General features: G+C 40.4%; 1 protein-coding gene across 2 annotated transcripts in view; it reads left to right on the top strand.

Annotated features, from left to right (window-relative positions):
• Window positions 1-12,708, top strand: part of smyd3 (SET and MYND domain containing 3) — a 64,615-nt gene extending 51,907 nt beyond the window's left edge. For both annotated transcript variants that reach the window (XM_079294540.1, XM_079294541.1), the window contains exons 7-12: window positions 508-610; window positions 1,185-1,295; window positions 2,565-2,652; window positions 2,825-2,999; window positions 9,766-9,874; window positions 10,269-12,708. In XM_079294540.1, coding sequence (XP_079150666.1) covers window positions 508-610; window positions 1,185-1,295; window positions 2,565-2,652; window positions 2,825-2,999; window positions 9,766-9,874; window positions 10,269-10,385 — 703 coding nt within the window. In that variant the 3' untranslated portion in view covers window positions 10,386-12,708. The remainder of the gene's footprint in view (window positions 1-507; window positions 611-1,184; window positions 1,296-2,564; window positions 2,653-2,824; window positions 3,000-9,765; window positions 9,875-10,268) is intronic.
• The last annotated feature ends 5,770 nt before the right edge of the window (window positions 12,709-18,478 follow it).

Raw genomic sequence — 18,478 nt, 5'->3', positions numbered from 1 at the left:
TGACAGAAGCAGAGTCCTCATTTTGTCACACTGTGCAGGGAATTATCTGTGTCTGTGTGTGTTTGTAACTTTCTGTCTGAGGTTCATTTGTGCAACTCGGCCTTTAATTCTATGCGCAGGATTGCCATCATGAGAAGCTGCCAGATGATATTTAACCCCCTAACAGCACCTTGGATACAGGGATGAAAGACATCCTGCCACACTAAACTGGCTGCTACTGTAGATGGATGGACGGTGATCTTGAGGGAGATGTGTCACTCAGCATGTGTGTTTGCTCTCATGAATATGTTGGAACAAATTACCGTTTCAGTCCACATCGGTCTCAATGAGTTGAGAAACCCCTAAACAGTTGGACATGTGGCTCAGCAGGATGGGGCTGTAGGTTGCTTCTCAACCTTTATCATCTTCTCTCTGTCTTTTTATTTGCCAGGAAGGGTTTGAAAGTCAAGACTTGAATCACAGATATAATTCTCTCTCTCCCTCGTCATCTTGTTTGCTCTCTCCCAGTCTATCTCTGCTGAACCACGACTGTAGGCCAAACTGTGTGATGGTGTTTGTGGGAACAGAACTGCAGCTCAGAGCTGTTCGGGATATCAACCCCGAAGAGGAGGTACCGCATTCAAAAAACACTCTCACTTCACCTTCAAAACATTAACAACATGGAATATGACTCTGATTTGATCGACTGTGATGTTGCCTCTGCTTTTCTGTTCATGTTCTTCGTGAGCAATGTTTATTGAATGTTTTTATTTGCTGCTGCTGTTGAAGGAGGAGACGAAGCCTAAGGCTGTTTTAAATGATAATCTGAACCATATTTTACATTGACATAAAATCACTCTTTTGTTATTGTGTGAATTTTTATTGGAGAAGTAATAACACATACTGATGGAAGAACAATAAACCTAATGTTCTTAGAGTATTCCTAAAAATTGTAGCCAAGTGAAATATCACTGGGACTTGGCAGCGTCTCCCCTCATTGGCCATACTTCACCATCCCTCCTGACGATGTGATGAGATGCGTCCATGCCATCTGGAAGATATATACACACACTTTACTCCAGTAGCTCTTTCCACCAAAAGCAAACGACACAATTTAGATTTAAAATGATTTATCCTCCTGCGCTGAACTGCATTTAACTATAGTACAGCAAGAAGGCAAACTAAACGGTTCTCTCTGTTTCCAGCTGACTATAAGTTACATTGAGACGTTGTCGTTGACTGAAGATCGACAGAGACAGCTGGAGGACCAATACCATTTTACATGCAGCTGCCAGCATTGTGACTCTCAAGACAAAGTAACATGAACACAAATTACATCGTTGCATTCACTGGGTTTCAAATATTTCCATAATTGTCATTCATTTCTCAACACAAACTAAGCCAATCTCTACATTTACTGTAAAAACGGTTCTTGCTTGAAATGTTCAAACACACAGGCATGCTCTCTCTCTCTCTCATATATAAATACACACACACACAGTGTTGTTTTCATGACTTTTGGGGACATTACATTGGCTTTCATTCATTTTCTGGAGACTTACCCAAACCGTAACTTTAACTTCAACCTGCCCGAACCTTACATAACCTCAAACCAAGTCTTCACCCTAAAATGTAAGGATTTATGTTCTGGGATTCATGTTATAGAGAAGGCGAGTCCCCACACTGTGTAATCACATTTATGGTCCCACAGGATGGGTGAAGCACGCCCACACTCACATACTCCGCCATGCCGCTGTTGGCTGTGTGTCCGTGCATAACGTGTTTCAGTGTACCCTTCCCTGTCCTCTCCTTTTCTCTCCTTCTCTCTCTCTTATCACCTCTTCCTCTCCGTCACTCTGTTACACTTCACCTCTTCACATCTCTCTCTCTCTCTGTCTCTTTCTCTTTCACTGCCTCTCTCCCTCTCGCTGACCACCTACTGAAAAATGAGACATATTATCTTGTCTTTCAGTTTTCTTTTCCATCCATCTTAATTCACTCGATCTCTCTTTTCCAGTGTCTCACTGTCCCGCTCCATACGTTTTCATTTCTCTCTCTCTCTCCTTCTCTTTTTTTTTCTGCCTCACTTCTGCCTCTATAGCTTTGTTTTTTACACTTTGCTCGTACTCTACCACAACACAGCAGCACTCAGAAGTGTGTGTGTGTGTGTGTGTGTGTGTGTGTGTGTGTGTGTGTGTGTGTGTGTGTGTGTGTGTGAGATAAGGTAAGAGAGAGCACTCAGTTGATTCTCCGGGACAATTGCGTTCATTTTATTCAATCCACCTTTGTTCTGTAAACAACACGCACACACACTTTCTGTCGTTCCCCCACTTCCTTTTTAATCTTCAGATGGTGATTGCAGGCTGCTGGCAAATGACTGTTGACATCAAACACAGGAAATTGTGTGTTGTTTTTCTCCTCCTGTGCAAGCGTGTGGGTTGTGCATGTGTTAAGATGTACATAAAACATTAATTTCATTCACAAAAAATATCATATTGATCTGGTGCAGTGTGTGTGTGTGTTTTTAAACAATGTGTACTTGGTCAGTGCGGATGTTCAGGTGGTGCCTCTCCTCTCTTTCCCAGGACAGACTCATGCTGTCAGGGCACGAATCAACATGGCGCCTGCTGAAGGAGGATCTACCCAGACTGGAAGGACTGAAAGCAGAGTCGGGTATCCTTTACCTTCAAGATCCACTACAGCCAATGCACACTGAACATAATCCATCATCTTCTATAACGTGGGATTATGATTAGATAAGACGAGGCCTTATAAAGTTGTCTTTATAAATACATCAGTTTTCTTCGTAGAAACAAGTGTTGCTTTTCCTTAAATGACCCTCCAGATTGGCAAGCGTTACTGGAGGGCTGTAGTCGTGTCTTATCGACTGTTGGCGGTGACGTGCCCGATGAGAATCTGTATAAACTCAGAATGACAGACATGGCTGTAGATGCTTCCATTCACCTGGGACACTGGGAGGAGGCTGTGGGATACGGAGAGAAAACACTTCCAGTATACAGGTGTGTGTGTGTATGTGTGTGTGTGTGTTTCACCGATGGATAGCTTTATTATTCTAAAGATTTAAAGGGGGAAAAAAACACTTCCTCTGCTTTTAAATCTGGATATCCGCTCCATGGATTGAGTGTCTTTTCCTTCCTGATTCCAGTATGAACATCAATGTGAGGAAAAGGACAAGAGTGACTCATGTGCATCTGAAGAACAACTCCCTTAGTTAAGGCTCACCTGCACAACTGTCTTTACCAATGTAGATCACTTCAAAATGATTACTTTAAAGATCTGGGCTGCTCCTCAATCCTGATGCCTTCACAGTCATCACCAGGCTTCCACACAGCATTGTATGTTGTTTTAGACCAAGCGCCATCGTTTTTACCACTCAGACAGATGCATTGGAGAGATGCACTGCAAGGATCGAGTATAATGTGAAAATACCGATCTGTTAAGATCAATGTGTCCTGTGCTTGTTCTTGAGTTTGAACTGGAGATTAAGAACTGAAAGCAGCGAGCGAGTGTTGAAAGACTCGACAGTGAATCGATTTCACGGTGTGCTGGATTTGGCTCTTTGACTTGATGAAGGAGGCAAAGATTTCCTTCTGTTATCCCTTTGGAGGGGAAATGCAGCTTTAGAAGGTTTGTTTAGAAATACATGATCATTGCGTTTTGTGGACAAGCATCAGAGTGATGTGTTTAACAGGATATACAACATGATTCCATAAAAAACTATGTTGAAGGTAAAAGAATTTGATGAAGATATTTGGCGAGAAAGGGTGAAAAATAGTAGAGGAGTGTTCAAAGTGGTGACGTTACACAGGGAGCAGACGTATTAATAGAGAGAAGAAAGTGTGCAGCAAACAAAAAAGTACAAAGAAAAAGAAGACGAAAATACATGGGAGAAGGAGTACCGGTAGTTGAAGGGGAGACCACGGGAGCACTTGTAATTAGCAGACGTAAAAATCTCCTAAATCTCTTGTCCTAATAAAAGGGGAAATTACTGAAAGCTGATTACTGTAGACCTAAATGAATCCAAAGTTTTAGTTTGAACTACTTGTCAGATTACAATAAATTGCCTCAACAGTCCTAATTGTCTTCTGGATGAGGTCCTGCAGCTCCCACACGTCCTGACCTCCTCTTCTCTGCAGTTTGTCTTTCTAGCTCTCTCAAACGCAACATTATTCCCGTCAACACACACACAGAACAAAATACCTGCAGTAGAGAAACAGTCATACAGTCTATCAATAAATAACCAAACAGAGCTGCACAAAGAGAGAGATGGTGATGAGGAGAAGGGGATGAGAGAGTGGTGACACGTTACTGAGGATGGAAGTGAGAGAGGGGATGTAAGGCGATAAATGACAAATGAGAGAGGGGGAGAGCGGTGCGGGGGAAGACAGAATCACAAGGGAGAAGGAAAAAAGTGTTGTAAAATAGAAGAAACAGGAAAATGTGATGTATCAAATGAAAGTGGTACAAAAGAGGAGTAGAGGAATGCAGTGAGCATTAACTTGGCAAGGAAGGGAGACAACAATGAAAGGGAAGGAGAGAAAACCATTCAGAAGAAAATAGTTTGAGAGAGACAGTGGGAGGAAGAGCGTCCATATTCATCTCCTATCTTCCTCTGGGCTCTTCAGATGGCAGAGAAGAAAGATAGCTGCAGGAGTTCTCTCTCTCTCTCTCTCTCTGCTGTCCTTCCCCTCATTCTGTATTCCTTTCTTCTTTCTTTCTCTCTCTCTCTCTGCAGGTCTTTTTTCAGTTTGTGATTTATAGAGAGGGGTTTTCTCTGCGCCTGTGTGCGAATAATGCACACCTCCCTCTGCAAGCTGTACACGCCAGCTTGTTGAATGTCTCCATGCGGCACATGTTTTACTGATACACACACATACGTGAATGCATGAACGTTCATGTGTTCATGTCTGCACGTCAATAAGTGTATTCTGGGACCTTTTACACACATAAAGTTGAGCTTCAAAACAGATATTTTGATTGATCTCGTCTCTCTGGAAGCATTTTGTTGTTAAGAGTGTTTTTATTTATTTTTCTGTGAGTAATTGCCCAAACATAGAAGATGTTTCTGAACATTGATATTTGCAGGGCGGCACTAATAGAGTCACAGCTAAAACCTTTGTATGACGTTCAGCTTCCATTCATCCCTCAGAATTAACAAGCAAGGATTTCCGAAATGAATCTATTCAGCAGTTTTGTAGTTTTGTAGTCTGTTGCATGACATTTCTGCAGACAGTGGCCTCGCAGGACCAGAGAAGAGCACCCACGCTGTCAGTCTTCATGGATCTGTTGGTGGTGTGAAATCAAAAAAGTCTTTTAAGCATCACACACCATTCTCTGGGGAAGACCAGAGTATTTTGGGCAAATTACTGCCTGAAGTCGATCTCCTGTACTGCTTTGAAAAGCACAGACTGATAAACCATGTCAGCGTTTAAGTAATGGCAGCTTTTTCCTTAACTCATGTAAATGTCAGGGCTCTGGTAGCAGAATGCCCCCGAGATGTAATCTGTTTATGTCTGGATCGGCATTGAAAATGTAAATCCAAGATGATTGACAGGTTACGAAAGAAATTGAAAAAATATATTTCTATGAACCAGAATTCTTACTTTACTTTAGATTTACCCTTAAATCCTTAGAATGAAAGGCTGTGAGAGGCGAGCATCCCTTGTTGGTTGAAGTGCTCACAGCTCATAATGCAACCTTGCATGAGCCAGAAGGTTTAAGACCCACTGTCTATGATGACTATGTTACGGTTGCCCAGTGCCTCGAGAGACTTTCCTGCAGCGTAAATGTTTCATCTGGATTTCAGGAACAGTTAATATGTCTGCATTTCTCTGGAAAGAAGGGTCGGCTAAATACTGCATGAACTCTGATTTAAAGCTCATGTAAATGTTCTTTGTTTTAGCAACAGATGCACGGCGGTGCTAAGTTTGCTACACTGTGGAAATGTAGGACTGAAATTACTGCTGCATTGGACAGAAAACAAAATGCAATTAAGGAGAATACTCACAGTTAATCTTTCCCTCTCCTTCAGTTTTCTACTGAGTAAGATAATCCATGTTTCCCTCACACGAGCAGCAGGCCGTGGATCTTTTGTTCCAAACGACAGCCTCATTAGTTCCATGGAAATGAAACACTTTTCCACAACTATTCATTCCTCCTTCTTGCCCCTTTCTCTTACTCATAGCCGAGAGCTATGGCTTTCCAACTAGCTGCATACGGCAAGACCGTTTCTCCCTTCAATGTACTCTCCCGGAGGGGAAAATTCAAGATACAGCAAGTTAATGAAGTTATTTAAATTGCTGTGTGGTTCTATATGCAAAGAGGAAATATAATTGGAGTTTGGTGTTGATGTGTGTGTTTGCATGTCATGGCAGCTTGAATCACTGGCTTTGTAATTAAATCAATATTGTAACTTGCTGTTATTCATGGAGGACTAATGTTGTTGCTTTAGTGTTTGAACTTCCTATTTAATGATTCAATTCTAACCACAGAAACGGGAAACATTGGTTAATTGGTAATTGGTTGGCTTGCCAGTAATTGGTTGGCTTGTTAGTCGTTAAGTTAGGCTTGAAGGTATGAACAAACTGCCAATTAGCATTGCGAGTAAAAACTCTGCTGGAACGTTATCAAAGAAGCCGTAGAGCTTTAACTGATTCTGGCTGTGGCCACTACATGTTAATGAACTTTGATTTCGCTCGCTTCAGAAAACAGATTTTCCTTTTTAAATCAAAGAGTTAAAAAACTTTTAAGTGTCAGAAAGTTGCTATTTTCAGTTCATAAAGAAATAATTAAGATGAATGCTCTCTTAATAACCGATGCAGTGCTATTTGTATTTAATTGTAGATGAATCGAAAGCGTACTGGACCCTGTTGTGGTGTGTTTACTCTGGAGAGAAGTGAAATCTGGGAAATACACCAGGTTATACACAGTGAAACGGATTCAAATTGACCCGATCTTAGTGTGCATGCATGCTGATACATTAATGCATGTGTGTGTACTCATGTGTCTGTGTTTACTTACAGGTCTCTTTGTCTTATTTGTTTGTTTGTGTGTGTGAGAATGAACGTCAGAGAAAGAGAATGAGCCAGACAAGAAATGTAAATTTGTTTCAATGTGCTTTGTCAGCGAGCTTTTAAATGCCACCTTACAGCGGTTATATAAGATTAAAAAAAACATTTTGTTTGTGCAATCAAGAGAAAACAGAGAGAGAGAACAGGAAACAGAGGGAAGACTTAAGGGGGCAGCAGAGGTAGAGTGGGGGAGAGCAACGAATGGAGCGCAGCAGAGGAGAGAAGGAAGGAAGCGAGCGAGCGAGCGATGACACCAACTCTAATCCCTGCAGCTAGCGGAGCACAAAGCACAAACATAAACAAGTAGGAGCAGCGCAAAGGAGATGTGAAATAGGAAAAGGAAGGAGAGATTAAGGCAGAAGGATAAATGACTAGTGGAGTCAGGTAAATGAGTGTTTTGAGAACTCCAGTGTTTACCAACAACAAAGCTGCTTCCTAAAAGTCCCGCTCTCTGTGATCTCTGTGGGACTAAGAGGGTCCCAGCTCTTCGTGCGTGAACTGAAAAACATGCGTGTTTATGCATTCATGTGGGGTGCACTGTGCGTAACAAAGGTCATTAAACATCAGTCGGTGTCACGAAGCCTCAATGCGTATCCATTTGCATTCATGTGTGCATACACATGGATACAAATTCAGTTATCTCATATTTCTTATAATTTTTAATTAACTCATTTCAAACTGGCTAAATCTATGAAAGACTGGAAGATAGAAATGTCTTACGTTGTTTGTGTGTGTGTGTGTGTGTGTGTGTGTGTGTGTGTGTGTGTGTGTGTGTGTGTGTGTGTGTGTGTGTGTGTGTGTGTGTGTGTGTGTGTGTGTGTGTGTGTGTGTGTGTGTGTGTGTGTGTGTGTGTCGTCTATGATGGTTGTGGGAGTGTCTTGGTGTCAAAATCAGGCTGATCACGATGGAGACACATCCCGAAAGCAACATTCGCTCTTTCTGTATCTTTTTGTGTCACATGAAGATCAGCTTTTAGGGAAATACAGGCGCTCCACGGTGAATACATATGCACAGAAGTAGCACAGGTCATGTGATATATACGTGGTATGAGTATATACATACACAGTCTGTGTTGGTGTGACTTTCTACATTTTCATTTTGTGCATTTATAATATATATAATATGTGAAGTATTAGTTGTGGTTGTCTGTCTGTTGAAGTCGTGAAAGGAATTAATTGAAAGAGCTAGGATGCCAAAAAAATGAATATAAACTGGAAAGACACACAAGCATGCAGACACGCCCACATGTTCAATCAGGTAAACCCACAAAAATGGAAAAATGCATAATCCACACTTCCACATGCTTTTTTTTCTTGTTAAGACCATTTCTTTCTCACACACTCCTTGTCACACATCACACCTGTATACAGACACTGACGGGCACTGACAGAGTGAATATTAAAGCGAATGGTGAAGTGCATATTTTTTAAAGTCTTGCCACCTCGAGCGTAGCCGACACACTTTCATTTAAAAGTGGACTTGATCAAACTTCATCATATAACGCATGCTGTATCCTTGCTTTGACTGGCTTTCTATGGCTGCCTAGGAAGGTTTAAAGACCTCAATATTTCCATGGCATGTGGAGTTCAAGGACGGTGCCTGTGGTGGTTCCCGATTTTTTAAAAATAGGACCAGAGAGTGTGCTCCAATTATTGGGGCATCGCGCTGCTCAGCTTCCTCTGGAAAGCTTATGCAGAGGTGTTAGATACGAGATTGAGGACGATTGTTAAATCTCAAATTCACGAGGAGTGTTGTGGAATTCATATCCTGGTCATGCAACATCGAGCCAGCTCTTTACTCTTGTGAGGATACTTCAGGGGTCATGGGAGTTTCGCCTACATGTTTTTTAATCATGTCCCCCTGGGTGTCTTGTGTGGTGAAGCCTTCCAGCGGTGTAGAACCAGAGGGAGGGCTGTTTCTGCATTTTGGCAGTAAATCATGATGGAACTTCCAGGAGGAGCTGGAAGATGGGGCTCGAGGAAAGGATGCCCGCTAACACCCCATGACCTGGGTCTGGATAAGTGTCAGAAAATGAATGGCACAATTGATGGATAATACAGTACAGCCCCTACAATCAGATGTAATGTAATAGTTTGTTATTCATAATTCTGTTTGGTTTTACAAGTGGAATTAGCAGCTCTTGAATGAGCTCAATGATTTTACAGTATGTAGAATGTTGAGGCAGAAAGCAAAGGGGAATTAGAATTGCAATAACGAAGCGGATGCCAGAAGAACAAAAGTACAAAAGGAGTAAATGCAGTATTATTTATTCAAATGAAGGGATGTCACCACATATGAACAGTTAAAAAAAACATTGAACTCATCGATATTGCCATGACACTTCCCCATTTGATGACTCGCATTCAGACAATTATTGTTCTGAAAATGTATGTTTAAGTATTCAAATGAGGAATTATCTAATGCTAACTTTTGGTGAATTTAGAAGAAGTTTAGACTCAAATAGACGTAACAGAAGTAAAATAAACACTTAAATGTGTATTTTGGATGTTTCTTTCCAAGAGTCTGAAAGAAGACGTGTAATGGAAGCAAAATAGTCTGAGTGCATGAAAAACAATGTTCTTGCCTCGGGTGTCTCCCTTTAAATTGAGAGATCTGTGCAAAAGTTGCACCAAGCCAACAGAAAACCTCTTTCACTGATGTCTTACCATCTTCCCTTTCTCTCTTCTCTCTGAAGCCAGCACTACCCCGATCCTCATCCGGTCCATGGGGTCCAGCTGATGAGAGTCGGAAAGCTGCAACATTACCTGGAACATATTGAGGACGCTTTGGACACATTCAAACAGGTGCGAGGGATGAAATACTCACAAACGCCAATTGCCAAAGTAAAAGCATTTTACTTTATAGTGCTCTGTTGTACAGCGATAATCTACTTCTTATAGTTGTATCCGTCACTCATATCAGTTATAAGATTTTCCTCACTGAGTTAATGGACACGGTCTTGAGACGTATAAGAAAGGAGGTGATCGGACAGATCGGGCAATTATTTTATTGTAACTTTTGTTTACAAAGTTTCCTTTTTAAACATCTATTCGATTTTGCAGAGTACAACATCTCCTTCTAGTATAAGTATAACGGTTCAACTTCCAACTACAGCACATTACTATCCCACGTTGTTCTAGCAAGAGCAGAAATGACAGCTAAGATGCTCATTAAGAGTGTTTGATTCTCCTTTCCCAGGCCTATCGGATCATCAAGCTCACCCACGGGGACGATCACCCAATGACCACCGATCTACTGATGAAGATGGAGGAATGTCGCACTGAGATGGTTCAACAATCATCAAGCAGTCACTGAGACACAGCTACAACACAAAGAAACAGAAATAGGACTGAACTCATGTTCATTCAATTTAGGAGACTAACTTCACTTTCTGTCTTCATTTCTTAAAGTCTCAATGTTCTTAATGTATCAATCAATCCCAATCATCGGATTTACGAGACAAACAGAAAGAGAAATATACATTTTGCCTTCTGTAGATTATCTGTCATACATTGAAATCGGTGTGTTTACAGTCTGATTTTTTATTATCTTATATTGTTTATCAGAAGTTGTCTTGTTAAAATGCTTTGACCTCTCATTTTGTCAAAACTGAAGGAAAATAGTTAATATTTGTTATACCCAGATTACAAACACAAAAGTCTGTAGCAATGCAGCTAAGTGAGGCTGTACTCGGGCACAGCGGTGCTTAGAACTGTAAGCTAGTTTAGCATGCTAATATGTTAGCATGCTACTATGTTAGCATGCTACTATGTGGTGATTAGCACTAAACACAGAGTAACGCTGAGGCTAATGGGAATGTCTTTAGTTTTGGATTGAAGTATTATGATCCAGGCACATTAACAGAGAGAATTTTATTTGTCATCCAATATAAATTCCTTTAAAGGAATAGTTCAACATTGTGTGAATGATTTTTATTTGAGATGAGTAAATAGAGTTATACTTGGAAGGCGATTAGCTTAGCATGCTGTAACAACTGGAAGTAGGGGGAAACATCTGTTCAAGGTTGAAAACTACAGCTAGCACTCACTAATGAATTATTCTGCACCTAAAGATACACCAAAAACATTTTCTCTGTTCAATTGTATTGACATACAAAGTTGTGAAAAAGAGCATGGAGACCTGTAGGCCTCTGTCGCCTGCATTTAGTCTTCACGTACCATCTGTGTGTGTGTGTGTGTGTGTGTGTGTGTGTTTTTGTCAGGTTTTCAAAACATCTTTCCTCGATATATATATATATATATATCCATTACACACCCATGTTAATCCCTGTTTTTGTGTGTTAAAAGTTAATCCCTGTGTCTGTGATGGAATGTGGTGATGGGTTTCTCCGACATACACACACACACACACTAATACACTTCCTATGTTAATCCCAAAAGTCGACCGTTCGCTAACTGGTGACAGTATTTCCGCTGTGTGTGTGTGTGTGTGTGTGTGTGTGTGTGTGTGTGTGTGTGTGTGTGTGTGTGTGTGTGTGTGTGTGTGTGTGTGTGTGTGTGTGTGTGTGTGTGTGTGTGTGTGTGTGTGTGTCCATGGGTTATGGGGGACTAGAAATTCGTTTGATATTTAGGTTTGTGAAAAGGTTTTGGCTTTCTGAAACTTGCTCTCAGCACTAGAATAGCCGACATGTTACAAACCCCAAATCCTTCATCCATCCTGGATAAGTCAGCAGTAAACTATTCTCTGGTCATTACTATTCAGCATAAAACAATATTGTATTCATGTTTTTTTAATTATTGACAATAATTACAGAATTACAAAAGTGATGGCAGTAACATGCTCTTTTCATTTCCCCCTGTGGAAGAAAAGAGAAAAGGCTTTCATTGATGCTATCTGGAAGAGACTAAATGAAATGAATGTGAAGATTGAATGGAGTCGTAATGAAACTAGTGGACTGAATAGTCTGGAAGAGTCAGTCCTGCTGTACAATGCTGCTGTATACTTCCATTACTCACTTCATTGGCTCTGTTGCTTTCTGTCTCTCACCCTCTCTCTTTCTCCTCTTGCACATCTTAACGGCCATTAAATTAGATTTACTCTTGCTTAACCATAACCCTCTGTCGCTCACTGTCTCTCTCCCACATTTTTCTGTCTCTCTCACTCCCCAAAGGCTTTCAAATTAAATTCCCTATTCATGGGCATATCTCTCTCTTTTGCTGCACATCTCTGCAGGCAGCCGGAGCCAATCACAAAAAGGACACTAGTGGTTTTAACCCATCTCCATTCACTCACCCTCCTGCCATTTGCTCTCCCCCGTTTTCTATTTTCACTCATTTTGTAGACACTCCCTCTCCCTGTGTCTCCCCCTGCGCCACCTCACCTCTGCACTCTCTTAACTCTCCCTGCTATCATCTCTCATTTTCTCTCCCACTCCTTCTGTATCTTCAAGACTTCTCCGTCCATTCTTATTATTTTCCACAATCTTAAATCCAAATGTAAACCAAACACCTAAATTGGAACCTGCCGTCACTCCCAAATTGATTGTCATGTCTCAAAAAGGATCTACATTGGATGACAGCGAAATCTGTGAAATTAAGGTTTTGTAAAATATCTTCATGTAAAATTGTATCATTTTATGTATGAAAATGCCATAAAATAATAAATTGAGCCATTAATAGGTCAGAATCACTGTTTGACAGTTGACTTTCCTCTCCCCTCTCAGCTGCCTGTTCCAAAGAGATGCCGCTGTTTCAACTAATATTAACAGCCAGAGACGGTCGATTTTATCCCCGGTATCACTTCTCGATTATCTTCCTATGTTTCAGCGTTCTGTGATAAGGAGTTGAAGGATATTACCATATATTCATGAGTAATCTCACCTTAGCATGAAATGAAAAAGCTGAGACCCCACATCTTCACCACGTCCTCATCACCTCTCCGTCTTTCTTTCATCTTTGATTATGCTTCTTCACAATCAGAGCAGGCTCTTAAAACCAGGGCACCGTTGAGCTGAAGGGTAACTGCCTCTGTTGCAGCTTCCTGGACATATTTAAACTTTACAGTGAGTCCTTGTTGGACTGAAAGTCGCTTGTTTCTTTTGTAGTGATTGTAGCCATGACAGCGGCATGTCTCTAGGGATGTTGGTCCACCACTTTTCTCCAGACTGGATGATTACCATGAAATCTGGTACAGACATTCCTGGTTCCCATAAAGACTCCTGACTTTGATGACTTTAAATCCAGCGCCACAATGTGGTTGAGATTTGTGTTTTTGAGTAAAATATCTCAAGAATTTTTTCATTAAATAGAGTTCGGTAACTTTTCTGACACCTGCTTAAAACCCCAAAAGTCAGAAGGATCATGAGGCCCTGCTTTCAGCCTGTATCCTTTCTGAAAATCAAGTCATTTTTCTTGTCCGAGCACATTGAAGTGGTCTAAATCCATCCCAAGAAGACACAGACAAAGGCGAAGTGGGCCTAACGATTATCACCAATCTCAGCATGACAATTTGTCTCGCTATCTTGGCCAGGAAATTCAACTTTTAACTCTTGCCAGTGGATAGGTGAGTTCAGAAAAGAGAGGAATAGACCGATGATTGTAATATTATTTGTCCAAATTTACCCAGGAGATCAGTCTATTACTATTTTCTAAATTGACTGTTGTTTTTTCCTGAAATGAATCCACTTGTCTCCGTATTTTGTCCTCCCCAACCTCACCCATCTTAATTCTCCTGCACCGTTTCAGCTCTTCACCATCTCTCCTCTCACACTCTTCTAAAATGTAATCCTTTACTCCAAATCTTTCTCGCGTCTCCCTCTTACACTGCATTTCCTTTTGCTACCTTTCTTCTCCTTTCTTCTCATCTATTCTCTCCCGCTCTCCCCCATTCCTTCCTTCGCCTCCTTCCTGTTCCCTGCTGTGCGTGGGTGAACAAAGCAGGCGCAACGGGGCACTATGTCGCCTTGGAAGCTGCCTACAGGCTAGTGAAGGTACGCACACACTCTCTCACTCACTCACTCTCACACACACACACACACACACACACGTTAGCCTGCTTCACAGGATTTTAGTTACCAATCAAAGTCAGCTGACTGAGACAAGAGGCTGCAGTGGAAATAGTTTCTCTGAGCTGATCAGTCTTTTTTTTACAATTCTGTCGAAAACACAGCAGCAACAGGGTTCAGCTTGATCTAGCAGAAATAACTAGATCATCACAAATTCAAAACATCCCTAAATAAACAATGAACCGTTAAAGTTCTTGTAATCAACACAAAGCTACTTGACAGTCATCTATTTATGCTGCACATGCACAGAGGAACCAAAAACAAATATTATATGATGTAGAAAACATCAAACTAATTTTGATGAGATTACTAAAATGTGGAGTAAAACCTCATGATGTATATTCCAGCAGAAGTTGTTAAATTGGCAATAATTTCACTGAGCAACGAGCCTCCATATGCTGCAGTTACCTGGTTCATCTTTGTTTATTGGGAGCAATATAACATGGCCCATTAGCTGCCTCTTTTAAATGCATAATGTGTTGGAGTCATAATGCAAAATGTGGGCATTTCATGGGTTTGGGACGGACCGCATGGCATTGACTATACTATGTTCAAAGAATGAAGACTCGGATGTGAAAATCTTTCGATACATTTCTTTATTTACATCCCTCCATCTTGCTCTTCCATTAACACAATGTGTCAGATCACATTTCTCAAAAACAGTTCATCTGCAGAAGACATTATGATCTCAGTTTTGAATCATGGAAACAACACACAGTGAAATCTTCACCGCTTTACACTGAGCATGTCTCTTATCGGGTTATTCTAATGGGAAATAACTCCTTCTTCTTCTTGGCACTTTAAACTGAAACACAAACTGGTTGTAATCAGTTGTGTAGAGATTTTGTCTTAAAACTGATAAGAATTCAAATTGTCTTACTGCTGCAGATAAAATCAGTTTCTGGAAAATATGGTCTGAGACAGACTTCAACACACAATACTGCTTAAGAACCTAAAGATGCTATGTGTCAGATTTCCAGATAACACGTTATAATTCTTGAACGCTCCAGTAAACTCTCCGGTGGGAGACAGGAGGATGATGGCGAAGCTCTCATCCCTGATGAGCCACGCCTCCCACCCCATGCAGGACACTCTGGCAGCTCTGCACAGCTCCTTCAGCCACCGGCTGATTCACCCCCGGTGTCTGAGGGAGAGGTACCGCAAGTCCTTCCTCCCCGCTGCTGTCAGGCTGCACAACAAACTGCTCTCGGTAGAACACTAACACTTTGAACACTAACACTTTGAACACGAACACTTGAACACTTTGAACACTTCTGATCACTTTAATTCATTCACCTGGTGCAATATCTAATCCGTGCAACATCCAATACGTTTCAGTATTATCTTATATTTGTATTCCGTCTGTATATTCTGTATATACTGGCTTATTTAATACTCTTCTTTACTGTCTTATTTTATTACTGTTTTACTGTTTAGTTTATTATATTAATTGATTTTTATCTTTTATTTTATTTACTTGTGAGCAATGCTGCTGTAATCCTGTAATTTCCCCACTGAGGGACGAATAAAGGATTATCTTATCTTATTTTATCTTAAAACACGCAGCACATTCGTCAATTTGTTCATCAGCCTGTGTTTGTTCCGTTGCCCTCCAACCTTCCACTTTTGTGAGTCATTTTATTTAAAGCACCTGAAAATGAGTGCATCTCTTTTAGCATGGCTGCCTCTGATGAAAAAGGCACCTTTATTCAGCTTACATGGACTATGATGTTAGTTATAAACAGTAGGGGCCATCAAAACCTCACATGTTTGTCACAATTATTGCTAGAATTATAAAGCGCTACCACAGTAGATTTGGCAGTGACATATTAAGGACACAACCTCACACATAGCATCTTACATCTGGATAAAAGTACAGGCCATTTAGCTCGTCCAGAGGTTGGGGTTCCCAAAACATCCACTGCTAATGACACTAGGCTGTAGTTAGTACTGTAGGATAAAAGGACATTTCACTTAAAACAACACTGTTTTCTTCCTCACGTGTAAAACATTTGCCATTATTTTTAAGTTTTGATCTGGAGCCACATAACTACCCTGAAAGTGAATGTTTTAGGAAACCCAAAGCCCATTAAAATCTCCAACAGGAACAACAGGTGCAAACCAAATCAACAGAAAATATATAAAATAAAAATGAGCGTATATATGATATGTGTACAGTATATATATTTATATATGACATGGGCTCAGCAACGTATGTACAGTTGTTTTTTTTCTTTTCCTTAAATGCATAGTCACTTTTTAATATCATAAGTTGTAAATAAATAAGAACATTAATAATTGACTCTGAGCTCAAATAAATAAATTCATGACTGGCTCGGTGAACTGGGAGATAAGAACAGGAAGCGTTCAGAGGTGTCGCAGGGCTGCTGTGAAAACGCTTCTTAGGTCCAGTTGATCAAAAGCATCTCAGTTTCTGGGCTAATTTCCCACGAGATTATCTTGTTGCTGTCACTGCAAGTGGACACCACATGGAATTAATGAGTGTTACCTCTTTACACAGCCATGAGAAGATCCAAACATTAAAAGTAATTTCCTGTTTCTGTGTCAGTCCAGTGGAAAAGATCAAAACTTTTCTCGATTAGGATAAAGATGAATGTATCACTTTGACAAATCATACCACTATCATTACAGTCGGTGTCTAATCCTCCTTTTAGCTCTCAAACAACAAACAGAATCTTCCATAATGCTCTCTGCTTGCTGGGCAGAAGACATTCAGAGGGGGGGTGAACAACAGACGTGATGACGGCGATGTAGAAGAAGCATTCAAAGGGTATTGTTCTGTATTTCAGAAGGAAACGGGCTCTTTCATATATTTATATTTGTACAAACATTTAGATCATAAACATCTCAAGCACCATAGATGATAATATTAACAAATCTTAAGAGTTGCTATCTGTCCAAAACAAAAATGGAACCAGGCAGAGATCTATGCCTCTTAATTTGGCCATTATCCTTTTCTTTCTTTAGTTCTCTTTCATTCCTTTATATGTCTTTTTTTTAATTGTTCCTTTATCATGTGTCCTTTTAATAAAATAACTATAATTGTAGTCCCATGTAAGTATTTCCAGTCTAAATTCACTACTTTGTTCCAATAACACGGGCCTTTAAAAAAGGACATCTAACACTGTATATCAATGGGCTTGTCTCGCGCTTGTGTATTGTGTGTTCCTTACAATTTACTCTGAAACATCTCTTTAACCCTAACCCATTCTCTTACTATCACACATAGTCTCTACATGGTCCCATTGCACTCAAATAAAAAAGGATACCTGAATAAAACACACACATTGACGAATCATTCAGTTTCTTTTAGAATAAAGCAGAACAACACGGATACAAATAACAGACAGTCTGGCTGTCAAGTCAATCGATGGATCGGAGAAAACACGTTTTCATCTCCGCTCCTATGTGACTCAGACGTTTCATTGCTTTGTGAACATGAAAAAGCCATGACATCTGCATCAGGAGAAACATGCTGTACGTGTGCCCCAGAGGGTCAGAATTCAGATGCTCTGTTTGTAGGTAAAGTCGAAAACATCGCCACAAAAAATGGCATTTTTTTTTTTCTTTGTTTAAACACACCTTACTCTTGTGTTCTTGAAAAATCATGTACGTTTTTCAAATTGGGTATTTGGTCCTCACCGAGGACTTGTTCTATGTTTTGTAGGTCTTCTTTAACTCTTTTCATTTAGTTTAAATCTAGTCTCATCTCTCATCATTGTACCAAAGACCATTCAAACATACAGTATTAGTTTGTTTATGATATAGTGAAACATTGACCGACAGTAAAACATCACAGTCAGAACTGGCTATAAATTGAAAGATTTCCCAAGGACGCTGATCTTTTCTGGGGTTTTTTTCTATGCTAGCACCATACTCACTGCATGTACACAAATTCAGAGAGAGAGAGAATTGGTCTTGGTATTGTTGAAATGTTCACAAGGCACTTATCTAAATCATTTTTCTGTTGGCCTCCTGCCTTTCTCTTGGTCAGTCTCTTTTAATAACTGCACAACAATACCAGGCCATTCTGTAGTCAGCACTCTGTGTTTGAACTCTAAAAAGTGCTCTCCTAAAATGATGGGAGATGAGAAATTGTTCATCTCCTCTCCTGCACCTCTTCTTTATCCTTTGTTTAAAAAATGGGCAGTTTTTGTTCGACTTTCCGCTCCTTTCCTCTCGACATTCCTAAATGTCTAAAATAGTGTGATTATTCGGAATCTCTGGAAACCCACATTCTCTTGGTTATGTTCAGTGTCTCTTCTCAGAATCATCTGTCTGCCTCTTTGAGCAGCCATATTCATCTGATTCAAAGTGGCCCGCTCATTAGATGCTGTTCAATATCTGTGTCTGAGGTTGTTTC

The sequence above is a fragment of the Melanostigma gelatinosum genome (assembly GCF_949748355.1).
Source record: "Melanostigma gelatinosum genome assembly, chromosome: 2".
Taxonomy (NCBI): Eukaryota; Metazoa; Chordata; class Actinopteri; order Perciformes; family Zoarcidae; genus Melanostigma; species Melanostigma gelatinosum.
The sequence above is the reverse complement of the archived record's forward strand: the minus strand, read 5'-3'. Positions and strand labels throughout refer to the sequence as shown.